This window comes from Mauremys reevesii, linkage group 6 (genome assembly GCF_016161935.1).
Source record: "Mauremys reevesii isolate NIE-2019 linkage group 6, ASM1616193v1, whole genome shotgun sequence".
Classification (NCBI taxonomy): Eukaryota; Metazoa; Chordata; order Testudines; family Geoemydidae; genus Mauremys; species Mauremys reevesii.
This window is the reverse complement of record NC_052628.1, coordinates 71,844,557-71,859,715: the sequence shown is the minus strand read 5'-3', so window position 1 is coordinate 71,859,715 and position 15,159 is coordinate 71,844,557. Positions and strand designations below refer to the sequence as shown.

Sequence of the window (15,159 nt, the reverse complement as noted above, 5' to 3'; positions counted from 1 at the left end):
AATTATTATATTGGTAAAAGTAACTCACAATAGAAGAAAGACCAGAGAAGCATTAAGAGAGATCAAAGATATTGGGCCATCATCTATAATATGCTCAATAGATAATATGGTCAGCTGTAAGACTGGTTTAGCAAGTATTGCAGAAAAATGAAACCTTTCATGCTTTGGAAATTCCTTTCTGGCCCAAAGCATCATGCCATCTTAAAAGATATATACAAAAGCAGAGACAAAGTGAATTAATGCTGGCATGTTCATACTGATGTGCTAAATAACTACTATGAAAATGGAGACAAAACTTGTTTTGTAAATGCAAAGCACACGCATAGTTTCTATATGTAATGACTATGGGCCAAATCACGCATCCCTGCTGCTCCCTCTGGTGGCTGGTTGTCTGCAGAGTTTCCTTTAAATGCCACTGAGCAAGGAGCATTTCTTTTGTATGGGAAAGAGCAAAGGGCGAGACTGAACACAACTGGATTCAGTGCTAAGCACTGCAGGCTCCTCACCCCACTGATAGCTTCCTCTCACTTGCCCCTCCACACTGGGCTAACTTTTGTAAAGAGAAAGAAGTGCTACTATTCCTTCATGCCTGTATGGGTGTTTTTTTCCATTGGTGGGAGGAGAAGGGGGCTATAATTATGTCCATGATTTGGTGTTTCTCCCCAGGATGATATACACTTTTTTCATAGTGTAATTATTATTTACACCTAGAGACTTCAACAGATATCAGGGCGTCATTGTGCTAGTCACTGTGCAAACTCGTAAGAGACAACTCTTGCAGAACTCAATCTATAGAGACATGTCAGGCATAGAGTGGGAGAAGGCAATTACTATCATCACCATTTTATAGATGGGGAATCAAGACAGAGAGAGATGAAGTAGTAATACAGGGAGTCTGCAATAAAGGCAGAATTTGAACACTGATACGACTTATGCGCATATACACAAATACCAGATGTGTGGACACAACACTTTTGGACATATTTTCTATTAAAGTTAATGGAAGTTATGTCTAAATTCCTTAGACTGCTTTGAAAATCTCAACTATGGCCTATTAAATATCTAACACATGCAAGGTAATTTTGTGCACCTATTTGAAAATTTAGGCTTTAATTCAATAATATAATGTTTTGTGCGAAAGTGGAGAAGGAAAGACTGTTTTGTTATTAGGAACTCAGAAAGCTTCTAGAAAGGGACCAAAAAGGATTCCCAGAAGTAGACTGAGACAGAGAGCAGATGGGAAATAGAATGTGAGTGCGTGAGGTTAAAAGTTCAGCAACTGGGCTATGCAGAATATTCAGGGTGGAAAGCCTAGGCTTGAAGTTAAAAGTTCCTCACAGACCATTTTTCTGCAGAAGCTGAGGACTGAAAACTTAGTACTTAAGTGAGATGCACAATTACCACATAGGTCAGAGAGAGGCATCTCTGCATGGTATGATGGTTAAGTAGGAGATGGAATGATGTCTACCAGTTCCTGCAGACTCTAGGGACAGAACATAGGAAAGGAAAGCTGTGCACCTAGTACCTTAGATGAGTTTATGGGAGAAGAACTGAGTCGAGCCTGACACAAGCAGTGGAGAATCCTTCATTAGGTCCTAGGTCTCTAGTCAGCTGCCTCCCCTTGGACCTGTAACCTGGATAGAGACTAAATATTATCCCACACTCCGTGCATACTAAATGCTTACCTGGAGTAACATCTAAACATTTCCACATTAATGACCAGCTAAGAATTACTTACAATTTTTAAATTGTAATCTGAAAATTCTCCATTTTCCAGTAGAAAAAATAAATATGATTTAGATCTCATACTGAAAAAGTGACAGCTAGAATAAGAGAAAACTTTTCAAATTTCAATATTTTACTTGAAAAATGTAGTAAGAAATTTTCACCTAATTTGAGCCTATTGTTTAATGTGATTGGCAATGAATGCTGTTATCTGAATGAAATGTGAAATGCTCCAAACTCTACATCACACATTGCTCTACAAAGCCAGCCAAGAACTACAGAATGGAATTGCATTGTTTTATCACTTGTATGTTTTTCCTTTATTTCTTTTAATAGATAATAAAAGTAGAATTTAGTTTGCTATTTGCATCCTGGGTTCTCAGTCTTGAATGATTCCAAATACTAATTAATTTGCACTTCTTTCTGTTGTGAAGTTTTTATCTGATAGAACCTATCAATAGTGAGAATTTCATACTAAAAATAAATGGTTGGTAGAAGGAGACACAGTGGGTAAAATCCTGGACCCACTGAAGTCAATGTCACAACTCCCATTTCACCCTATGAGTTCTAGAAAGGGAACAAAAAAATGTCAATCAGCATGCACAATTCAGTTCTGGAAAGGAAAGAGGGAGCCATTTTGAGAGGCAGAAAAGTTGTCAAACCACCTATTTGCTGCATTAATCATTTTGAGGAAGTGGTATCAGAGCCTTGGTTGCTGGAAATCAGCTTAGTAGGCTTGGGAGCTGCTGCGCCTAGCCCCATAACAAAGATAAGGGACAGACATAGTAGGAATGAGATCCCAGCACAGAGATATTATCACAATAGGGACCCGCTAGAATGCAGATAAATGTGAAGCCGAAAAAGCTTCACTGGCAAAATAAATAAATAAATAAAGTCTTCAGCCAGCAAAGAGAAAAAATAGACAGAGAAAAAGTAAATGGAATTCTTTAAAGTATTTCAAACAGCAATTTTAGACATGGAACTAACAGGTAATGAAAAGAAAATGCAGGACTAGGTGCACCAAGTGAAAGGAACAGAAAAGGGAATGGCAATAGAACAAAACCCAAGAAGAGATAGGGTGTTACATTTTTCAAAGTATTGTAAATCTTATTTTATATAAGATTGCACAAATCTTATATAAACACACAACTGATTGTACATACATCAGGATATGCACATAATACAATTCTTTCAGTATAGAAGGATTTTTCTGATTAAGTTAAATTACACAAGTAGGTACATATGACTTATGATAGAGGCAGCATCACATGATCAATCTTTCCTTTTTAATAGCAGCCACTGTGTGGTTGTGTTGTTTGTGTGTAAAGAAGTTCTGCACACAGTTTCACCATATTTTAAATGTAAATTCCTAATGGAAGGAGGAGCTGCTCTGGAGCCTCATGAGCAGGGCAGAGGGACTTCCAGTGACTTTCAGAGATCAAAGACATCTGTAAATATGCTCATACAAATAGTAAAGGCATTATAATGATGCAAATTATGGGATTGAAAAACAGTGGAAAGCGTGGCAAACATGATCAAATGCAGGGATCGGCAAACTTTCGGAAGCAGTGTGCCGAGTCTTCATTTAATCACTCTAATTTAAGGTTTCGCGTGCCAGTAATACATTTTAACGTTTTTAGAAGGTCTCTTTCTATAAGTCTATAATATATAACTAAACTAGTGTTGTATGTAAAGTAAATAAGGTTTTTAAAATGTTTAAGAAGCTTCATTTAAAACTAAATTTAAATGCAGAGCCCCCTGGGCCGGTGGCCAGGACCCAGCCAGTGTGAGTGCCGCTGAAAATGAGCTTGTATGCCACCTTCGGCACGCATGCCATACGTTGCCTACCCCGATCAAATGCATGAGATAATGACATCTCTCCATCATGATGGTTTGGTAAACCACACAGTATAGTGCAATGGGAGGCTTTAAACTCCAGAGATATATTTGCACAAAATTCAACCTTTATTATCGGTAAAAGTTTCATAAGGATTTAGCAATTGAATTGAAGGATTTAGCAGCTGAATTTCTATTGCTCTATGCAAACATAAGGGACTGACATATTTCTGTGTTGGTTAATAAGGCCCCACAAATGCCAACCTTGTCCAACCCTTTCAGAGCTAAACAGCCTAAGTGCATGTTTTGTGTGTAACTCAAGTAACATCTGCTGACATTCAGGTGTTTAGGTCATTTGCAAGCTTATTTTTGGAGGGACTTTGTGAAGAAAAGGTTTCCTATAACATCTCTTTCACTGATCACCTGCTTTTAAAAACCAAGGAGCCAACATTCCTCCTAACAACAAACATTCTTTTCTGTAAAACAATGAAAAAATATTGGAGAGTTTTCTCACTGGTAAGAATTTTAATTGGGTTAAGCCACCAAAATGTCATAACAAGAGAAATGTCTTGTTGTGCATGTTAATACTTAGTCATTACACAGTGCTTTTCATCTTCAAAACTCTTTACAAGTATTAAGCACCAATCCCTGAAGACTGTACACACAATTTCCATTGTCCTCCATAGGAGATTTGCCTGAGGAAAACTTGAGTAAGGACTTTAGGACTGGGCTCTAACTCATTAACCTACACATCTCATCCATGTTAGGTAGATAAGTATTATCCCCACATGAGATGGAACAATGGAAGCAGAAAATAACTCATCAGGCCATGCCTCCTCATTTAAAAGCATGGCATTCCTCTCTCTGCTTTTTGATTATTGAGTGTTTCAGAACCAAACTTGAATATTGTTTGTTTTGCCAAGATCATATCAACATGCCTTCCAATTGCCTATTCATCTCTAGACCAGAGAACAAAAAACAAGCTGGCTTAAAACTGTGCACCATAATGCACAGCTCCGGACAAGATACCCTTGATTCAAGCAACCAGGCATATAAAAACTCATTTGTTAAGATTCAATCAGGAAACATTAGCTGGAGTTACATTTTGCTCCACATAATCATACATTATGTTCCTAGCAAATGTATTTTAAAAATTTCCTGCACTACAAAACACCCACAGTACTAATTATTCTATTGTCTGAGGAAGACTTAACTTCACCTCTAATTGCTACTACAGATATGATGTTTTTGAGATGAACTATTAACATTGCTTAGACCATAGGTAGAGCTGTTCAGCTGCAATCACTTTTAACAGCTCATGACCCGTAGCATGCTCATTATACTGGAGCTTTTAATAATGAAATTCTTTGGTGCAAACATGTAACATTAGTGAACAATTTTCTTTGTACTTACCATATGATTTTTATGCCACTTCACTGAACACAGGATGTAATATATTTGGGCTTTTTATTGCTTGAGTAGAAAGTGCTCATTACCTATTTGTTTATGTTTATATATAGGAAAAAACAAACAGTTTTTCAAGTGGCATACATCACACCGTTGTAGTGGTTGACTTTCTTAAGATGGTCTTCTGGGGTTTTGGTGCAGTTTGTGGAGGCACAGTTGCAGGTCTGAGAGGGGGAAAGCTATTACTGGGGCTTATTCCCAACCCTCCATTTTCTAGAGGCAATGGAGGGAGAGGGGGAGGCGGTGGTGGTAAAGGAGGACATTGGTGAGGAAGCTTTCCCAGTGTGTGGGCCGGCTCACTATGTAAGTGGACCTCCCTGTTTTTAATGTTATACCGAACGTCACAGTCAGGGCAATAGCCATGGTACTGCACTTTCTCACTAAATCGCACTCGTTCCCGTGTTCCTGTCTGAGGACACCTGTCTTTATCAGGTCTATGAATCAGAGGATGCATTGGAACTTTGTCCAAGTTACTATTAGGTATGCAAAATACATCCCCATTAGGAATCTTGTTTGGTCCTCCTGGTAAACCTCCATTTCGAAGTAGGGTCCCATTAGTCTTTACAGGGTTGGCAGAAGGAACTGGCCTGTGAGGGTCTTCACACTTCACAGGAGTCAACCGTGGTGGAGGTGGTGGTGGATTGGGTTTCCTCAGTACGGTGAGAATGGCAGATGGGTGTGCTGGGGGCTTGATGAGAGGTGCATTGGCACGCACTTTGGCTTTCTCCAAGCTGGACGCTGTTGTGCTGCTTGAGCTGCTGTTCAGCGTGTCAGTTTTGGAACTGTCTGTCATCTCATCCTCCAGCTGCAGGTCAGATGTCAATGTGTCAATCTGGTCAACCACCTGCATGGAAATCAGAACACAAACAGTGATAAAGGTTTGCCACAGTAAAGGCAAACAAACAAAGCTTTGTTCACAATCATCTTTATCCCCTTCCTGGAACTGAAACATTTTAATATTCAATGTTATGAACCATTGTTTCTTTTTTCTTCTTGTCTAAATCTAGTTTAATTTAAAAAAAAAATCTGTTATTAGTCCTCTCATCTGAATACAATGGAAATACAATTTTAGCCTTTCTACAATGAAATTCTATGTTTTTTCTCCAGGGCTTACCTACCAATAACACGCTGTGTAAACTATAATCCTTCAGTAACACAGTTTGCCTCACCGTGTAGGGGAAGGCTGAATGATTTAACCTCCGTTTGTTCAGGATGATTTCTGAAACCAGACCTATTGTAGAAGATCTGTTAGATTTGACCTCTAACAAAATCCAGATTTAAACATGTATCTCAGAATTGGAGATATTGTGAATATATCGTCAAAAGTTAACAAACGCCTATAAAAGCAATTTTAACACAAGTAGTGAGTAGCAGTTACCAGATTATCTTGAACCACACATTCTACTTTTGTGACTATTTACTTGAGATATCTGACTCCCCCTAAACCAAATCTGAAACAGTATCATTTATAAGATAAAGATATTGTTACTGTTTATTCCTGAAGGGGATAATTCACTCTATTTCATGCATTTTATATTAAGAGGATTCTCTATCTACCATACTTCTAATGTGCTTACACTCACTTCCCTAGTATCTAGGTTTTTGTAATCTAGTCTATTTTCCAATTTATGATCATACTTTATATGTTTTGTTTATATATTATGTAATGTTGCCTTCTGCTAGGTATACAAAACTTTGTACACTATGATTAAAAGCCTCTCCTGAAAAATGCACCCTATTCAGTACTTAGTTCATTAACCCTTAAGGTAAATACAGCCATAAAAGCATAGGTGGGAAATACAAATTTGAAAAAAAAACATATGAAAATACCTTTCCCATGCCCTTATTACCATTGCAGGTTGTACCCGGACAACATCCAATCGTAGAAATGCTATAGCTAAACTTATTTTCCATTTTTAGAATGTTTTCATATAACAAGTTTTGTTTCTACTTGTAAGGTAACACATTGATGTCCTTGACTTAACCAAAGGATTATTCAAAAGGAGAGAGATTCAAGTAGCCTCTTTAAAGAAGATTCAATTATTTACATGTGCTTTGAAATCACTTATCCAAAGTCTGTCTAGATGCTAGTAGAACAAAGGACTGTAATTCAGGTATTTTTGTGAACTATAAGTTTCAAAGTGACAATACATTAATTCTGTTGTAATTCTTCCGAAAAGGTTGAAATTCAAGATAATACAGCAATATTTATTAAGCTAGTCTAATTATTCTTTGTAAGTAAATTACCTGAAGAATTTAGCCCCTTTTCTCTTTAGAATCATTTGGAATTTCTATGGCCTGGTCTACACTTAAAACAGGATTGACATTGCTACATGGCACTCAGGGGTGTGAAAAATCTACAGCTATGGTGATCTAACCCCCGGTGTAGATACGGCTAGGGTGACAGAAGAATGCTTCCGTTGAACTAGACACCATCACTCATGCAAATGGAGTTCCTACAACAACAGAAAAACCTCTTCCAGTGCTGTAGTCTGCATCTACCCTAAAGGGTTACAGCACCATAGTTACGCCATCGTAGCTATGCCACTGTAGTGCCCATAGGGTAAATGTGGCCTATGGAAGTACTTCTATTTCTCAATATTTGAATATTTTAATTTATGCAAACAAATTTCATCCTTCATGGTCCTGGCAAACGGCTCACATTGACTATTCTGTGTTTAGTGTATGACAGGTCACAAGTCACATGATATTGTTTCTGCTTCCTCAATGGAGCAGAAGAGATTACAAACAAGGAGAATAATTGTGGTGTACTGAAATCTGTTTTAAAATTATGAAGAATAAGGAGCTCCAGAAGGAAATTCATGATCTGAGTCTTCAGCAGAGATAGTCTGCAGACACAGCTTAGATGAAGGTGGGTTGAGCTGTGCCTGCTTTACCCCTCTCTGTTTTTGGTTCTTGTGTGTTAGGGTTCTAGATACTAAGAAATTAAATAATGTTATGTTGCAACTTTCCAACAAAAGTATTTCATCATTTTATTTAACTTATTGAGGTGTATGATGTGAACAACAGTGTTAATAATGAACAACAAATAGTGAACACACTTATTCTCATCTTAATACAAGTATACATACATACATGATGACATTCAACTCTGCGCAAGTGGCCAACACAAGGCCGATTCCTATTTAAATGGTGTACAAGCCTTGTGTTGGCCCACTGCACAGCAGCAAATGTCATCTACTAAGGACAGGCATCAATCATTCATCCAAAACCAACAACTCATCTGCATGAGTGCTGGTAAGCAGCACCAAATAGTTAAACCGAACAGCTGTTCGGAATTTGAACAAATATTTGTAACACTTCTTGTACAGTATCCAAGAATCTTTCACATATCTCAAATTTAGCACTCTCAACCTTTTGTTTTTTCACATTTGCAAAAATTCACATACAATAAAGCCTGAACTTCTTTTTCACTTTCAGTTCACTTTAAAAGAGGTCAATACCTGTATACTGTAGAACCTCAGAGTTATGAACACCAGGGTTACAAACTGACCAGTCAACCACACATCTCAAAGGACACAATCAAGCAGCAGCTGAGACAAAATTAAAAAAAAAAAGTACAGTAAGTACTGTGTTAAACAAACTATTAAAAATAAAGGGAAAGCAGCATTTTTCTTCTGCACAGTAAAGTTTCAAAGCTGTATTAAGTCAATGTTCAGTTGTAAACTTTGGAAAGAACAACCATAACATTTTGTTCAGAGTTACCTCCATTCCCGAGGTGTTTGTAACTCGGAAGTTCTACTGTACTCTGAATAATATAAAACATAAGAACAGCAATACTGGGTCAGACCAATGCTCCATCTAACCCAGTATCCTGTCTTCCAACAGTGGCCAGTGCCAGGTGCCCCACAGGGAATGAACAGAACAGGGAATCATCAAGTGATCCATCCCGTCGCCCATTCCCAGCTTCTGGAGAACAGAGGGTACGGACACTCAGAGCATGGTGTTGCACCCCTGCTCATCCTGGCTAATAGCCATTAATGGATCTATCCTCCAGGAACTTACCTAGTTCTTTTTTCTCCAAGCTGAAAAATCCCAGTCTTTTTAAATCTCTCCTCATACGGAAGCTGTTCCTTACCGTAGCCATTTTAGTTGCCCTTCTTTATTCCTTTTCCAATTCCAATATATCTTTTTTAAGATGAGGTGACCACGTCTATATGCAGCATTCAAGATGTGGGTGTAACACGGATTTATATAGAGACAGTCTGATATCTTCCTGTCTTGTTATCTATCCCTTTCTTAATGGTTCCTAATATTCTGTTAGCTTTTTTGACTGCCGCTACACATTGAGCAGATGTTTTCAGAGAACTATCCACAATGACTCCAAGATCTCTTTCTTGAGTGGTAATGGCTAATTTGGACACCATCATTTTGTATGGATGGTTCGACAGACTGGCTATAGGAAAATAATTCCCAAGAGAAAAAAAAAAGCCAGCAATCTGAAAAAAATTGTCATTACATTTTTTTTTCTTTCTCTGAGGACCCAATAGATTCAACATATATTTGTTAATTAAGAGACAAATTCTTCTCTGTCTTGAAGTCTCAGATTTGGCATTTTGTTTTTTTGTGATAAACAAATAAGGACCAAATTCTACCCTCAGAGGTATATATTTGCATCAGAAGAATTTGGTTCTGATGAAGATGGAGATGAGATACTATGAGAGGTGCAGCATCTCACCAGCTTCACCCTCTCCCCCACCCCCGAAAGGGGAGAGTATATTATTTCTCTCCCCTATTTGTATTTAGGTAATGCCCAGTGGCCTCAAAATGTAGTTGGATTCCCTCTGTGCTAGTCACTGTACAAACACACAGTAACAGTCACTTCCTTCTCAAAAGATCTTACAAGGAGAAAAAAATAATACAGTCCTAGCTCCAATTTACACATGTGGAACTGAGATAAACAGATTAAGTGATTCCTTAAAGTCACATAGGGAGTCTGTGGCCTGGTCTACACTGGGGGGAGGGAGGGCGAGAATCGATCTAAGATACGCAACTTCAGCTACGAGAATAACATAGCTGAAGTTGACATATCTTAGCTTGACTTAGATTGATTTATTTCGCATCCTCGCAGCGCGGGATCGACGGCCACTGCTCCTCCGTTGACTCCGCTTCTGCCTCTCACCCTGGTGGAGTTCCGGAGTCGACGAGGAGCGCATTCAGGGATCGATGTATCATATCTAGATGATCCCCGACAGATCGATCACTACCCACCGATTCGGCGGGTAGTGTAGACATACCCTGTGACAGAACTGTGAATCTACCAGGATGAATGGGACACTGGGCCCTGATAATGCAAGCTGATCCACACAGGCTCAGTATAGCTTCACATGAGTGTAAGGGTCTGCCTGTACAGAGCTGCTTGGAGAACTGGGCCCAGGAAGAGTCAAGAGTCAAAGTATTCTGTGCCAACAAGTAACAGCTACAGAACTGAATAATACAGCACAGATCAGAGAAGATAGCTAAGCTAAGCTGTCAGCCAGGGAGAGAACAGGGTTATTAGGCAACTGAAGGCAAGGGGGTAGAAAAGACATATCTAGTGGCAATCTCCTAACTACCACAGGAGCTGTTCCAGTAAGGACCAATGTGGCCACAGTTGCTTGGAGTGGTGAAAGCATACTGACCTGACCGTTAAAGACCCGATTGGTATTACGCTTGGCTTTGAACAATGTTTAATAACAGATTAAGCAGATATGTCAAAATGCCAAGGGGAGCTGTACATCTCTTGTGAACACAGAATCCTGCCCATCCCACTTAGTCTCAGTCTCCCTTGCTTCCTATCACCCTTTCCCTCAAAGGGCTTTGGGTAATTGGGGGAATGCAGTAACCAACATGGCCAGTGTAGATTGGACAAACAGGGAAGGTTGCTCAGGTGACGAGGTCAGAGCAGTGCCTCTTGTTATGCAATATGATTAGCCAAAGATTAAGCTGATCTCTGTCAGCCAAATAAACAACCAAATCTTTCTTGAACTTGATATGAATTCTTTTGGAATTTCAAATCTAAAATTCTGAATGAAGAGGAAGAAAAACATCAAAGCATAAATTGACAGGCTGACCAGGTTTTAGCACATATTTCCATAGAAATAAATTAAGTAAAACGTATATATTTGCCCTCAAATAAACCAGTAATCACTCTTATTACTTACTGCAAACACATAATTGCTGAAGATTTTTAGTTCAACTGAAAGTGTAGGTTGTTTCTGGAGAATGGTCAAATGCTGAAGTGCGAATGCAACAAGTAGCAGGTTAACAAAAACTAGTACATTTTCCAAACCAAAAATCTATGCCAGTTATTCTGATTTATTTGCATTGTAATAGTGGCTAGAAGTCCCAATCAGGGATCAGGACTTCATTGTGCTTAGTTCTGTACACACACAATGAAAAGCTGATTCCTGCCAAAGAGCAGATTGTTACACACAAATCTGTCCCTCATCACAATATAATTTACAGAGACAAAGTTGGTAAGCATCAATTTGAGAAGGTCATACTGCACCCTTGGTAGGAGTACACAGCTCCAGTTTAAGCACTGTGTACACGGATCATAGAGCAATAGCAATTAGTGATGGAAAAAACCTTTTAGTCTATTCAGTCTATCCCCCTGCCAGAACAAGATTTTCCCCAGAATTCATAGTAAAGCCCAGGCCAAAGTATGCCTCAATTTTAAATGACTTTAATGAGTTTATCTTTTGTCCCTTGGCAAGTGTGTAGTACACGTTGGAAATTTCTTTCCACTTCTTCATTTGGAAAAAGGCACTGAGAATGGCTTTGGAAGAATAGCGCAGATTATCTGCCTTGATTCCTTCCCATAATAAATCATGATTCTGTTCACTGTCATTTTGTTCTGCCTATTTGCCCAAAAAATTAAAATCCAAGTAGGAAAACAGTATGTAGAAAATAGTTGCATCACAGGAGAAGTATCCTGAGACTATTAGCACAATAGAAAATGCAAGTTTGCAACTAGAAAGCAATTTCCATCGCAAAAGGAGGTTTTCCCGCTGGAGTAAAAAAGAAAATATTTATTTATTTTTTAAAATCATGTCTAGTTTCCTTTAGTAACTGCACCTGATTCACACCTGTGAGTGGGGGAGAGGTACCTCTCTGCTCCCAAGGGGCGGCTACACCAATAGAGGAATCCAGTCCTAGGGAAGGACACATGACAGCTCCTCTGTTGCCTGCACTCCCTTGTAGTATTTGTAAGGAGCTGGGAAGAACTGTGCAGAACTTCGTAAGAGTGTTCTTGCTGAAGCTGTCCTGGAGATCTGCCACATCTCCTGGGTGTCTTGGTCAACCCCGCTACTGTCTGGGTTGCCAATACTCAGCTTCCACTTCACTGGATATGTGGAGCTACATGCCTCTGGTGATACTGCACTTCTATTCTGGTAGGGCTTTCCATCATCAGAGCTCCACAGCCCTGATTCCTGTAGTTAGATTCAAGGATTAAATCAAGTCTGATATCCATGTTACATTTCTCCTTCATAATTGGGTCCTGCAATGAAGTCAAACCTCTGATTACAACATAGTATACTGGATGAGAAATCTGCTTTCTTAAGCTAAGCATTTTGTAACTTCACAATGTGATAAATAGGAGAAGAAGCTGGCTTGGGAAGGTATTTCTACACTAGAAGCCTTGCTCATCCCGTAACTTGAGTTAACTGATCACCAATTAATTAGAGTAAGCTAACACGGTAATAAAATTCTAGTGTAGACACTCACAAATGTCAGCTCGTGGTCATGACTGATGCCAGGATTCAGCCTACAGTGAGCTGCAACAAGAACAAGCAAGTCACTTCCCTTCATGTGCCTCAGTTTCCCCCTCTGTAAAATGTGGACATGATACTAACCACCTTTGCAAAGCGCTTTACATCCATTGATGAAAAGCACCACTGAACAGCAAGGTGGTATTTTTAAGCAGGTACACAATAATTTAAAATTCCCTTTTAGAACTGGCATTCAATGTGAATTAAAAGCAAAACTAAAATTCTAATATATACAAGCCCAGGAAGAGCAAGTATTTGTTTAAAAATAAATAACTATGGTATAGTAATTAGTAAATGTATCAAAAATACATACAAATAAAGCATAGCAGGTTAATACATTTATTATATGCTTGGAAAAGATCCTTGTTACGGAAGTTCCTCTTTAAAACACTCAAGTAGTCAATCTCAGAACTACTTCTGAAATCCATCAGCAAACAGGGCCAGATTGTGCAACCTTAACTCACCTTGCTCAGCCCTTGATTACAGGAGTAATGGGACTACTCATGTAAGCAACTGTTCATCAACAAGAATAAGGGTTGCACCAACTGAGTCCTATGGTACAGCATGACCTTACCTAAAGCAAATGCCATTACTGTTGAGTGGCTGCTCTGTGTTGTACTAAATTTAACTACTTTCACATACAGTTTGGAGACTGCAATTTTATGGTATTTTTAAAATCTGACTCTCAATCACAAAATGGCCTGCTCAATAGATAAAACAGCAATCATCTGAACAATGGGAGTATGTTCAAAGAGAGAGATCTGAAAAAGTTACAATTCCTGCAGAGAATACCTTTCAAGCATTCAGCCTTTCTAGTGTCTCAGCCTCTGAAGAGAATTGTAATGAAGACAAATTAAAAGGTCAAACTGGAATATGGTAAATGTTCAGAAAAGAGATCAAACTGTAGTTTAAAGCTGCTTCAATATGCGACAAGTGGATCTTTAAGGTTTTCTTCTTCTCACTCCTTTCAGATGCTTGAAAAACATCAAAAATAAATTTAACTTCAGTACTAGGAGTCACTGTAGTTACCAGAACCATGACAGAAAGGGAACATGCAAGTTGAAGTGCAAATTGGTAGCTGAAATAGAGAAGTTTCTTGAATTGGATGAGTAAGTGGACACAGTACAGAGAATCAGAGAAGTTGAGGCGCTAACAGCCAGGTTCAGGAAACATCTGTATTCCAGAATAAAGGAAGGAATGAGCTGGCCATTACAAAGTCAGAGAGGTGGACTGGCAGTTTGTAACCACCGGAGCCAAGAGGTCACAGTGGCATTATATATGGCTGGAGGAAGACAAGGATGGGCAGGCTATGGCCACTAGAGAAAAGAGGACCAGGAGGACTTCTACACAGCTAGCATTTTCCAATTGATATCAGGTTCTCAACATGGAAACCGGAGGATACCTCTCAAGGTTCAGCTGGCCCAAAAGAACAGCGGTGTACTGGACGCACCTGTGGATGGCAGTTCAGCACAACCTGTAAGAAAATCAAGCTTGTCCAAAAAGGGTTCAACTGTCCAAGGAAGATAGATGATCCTCATAGGGATTCAATACTCAGAAGAGTCGAAAGACCATTCTGCAAGGGACAGGCAGAAAAAAGGACAGTGTGCTACCTTTCTGAAGCCAAGACATGAGACCTCACTGTAAGATTGGACAGGTTTCTGAAGTGGATGGGAAAGTATCCATTGGTAACGGCTCATTTCAACACTGAGACTATGTCATGAGATATCTCACAGATAGATGAGTTCAGGGAACTTGGAAGTCTGCTGAAGACGAATGTCCAAGCGATCTTCCCTGAGATCCCTCCTGTCCCATGAGAAAACAGAAGACAGAAGGCTGAAGATTCTGAAAGGGAATCGCTCGCTAGGTAAGTGGCATACGGTGGAGATTTTTGTTTTATGGAACATTGGTCCACCTTCTATAGGGGGGATAGTTTGAGCAGCCTCCACCTCAGTAGAAGAAGGACCAATCTTTTTGGAAACAGGTTGGCTAGAGTAGCCGTGAGGAAATTAAACTGATAACAAAAGTGAAGGGAAGGAATAGGGAAGATATGAGCATTCAACACAAAACCAAGATGTTGAGAACAAAATTAATCAAGGAATGAAAGGACATAAAGAAAAGAAATTACTGATTTGCCTATATACCAATGTAAGAGCCTGGGTAACAAACAAAAAGAACTGATATTACTCATTTATGAGCATAAATTTGACCTAGTTGGTATTTCTGAATCCTAGTGGGATGATTTCCAAAACTGAAATGCTAAAATTAACAGTTCTAACCTGTTCAGGAAGCATCAAGCAGGCAGAAGAGGAGAGGGAGTGGCACTCTACACCAAAAGTGGTGTTACCTGTTTCCAAGT

The 15,159-nt window shown here is 39.1% G+C and overlaps 1 protein-coding gene across 6 annotated transcripts in view; it reads right to left on the bottom strand.

Annotated features, from left to right (window-relative positions):
* Positions 1 to 5,011: 5,011 nt before the first annotated feature.
* The window catches only part of PRR16 (proline rich 16), a 136,140-nt gene continuing 125,992 nt past the window's right edge, over positions 5,012 to 15,159 (bottom strand). For 5 of the 6 annotated variants that reach the window (XM_039545562.1, XM_039545558.1, XM_039545561.1 and 2 more), the window contains one exon: positions 5,012 to 5,872. In XM_039545562.1, coding sequence (XP_039401496.1) covers positions 5,114 to 5,821 — 708 coding nt within the window. In that variant the 5' untranslated portion in view covers positions 5,822 to 5,872 and the 3' untranslated portion in view covers positions 5,012 to 5,113. Of the gene's footprint in view, positions 5,873 to 8,492; positions 8,583 to 15,159 lie in introns of all 6 variants that reach the window. The other variant, XM_039545560.1, reaches the window with a different exon arrangement.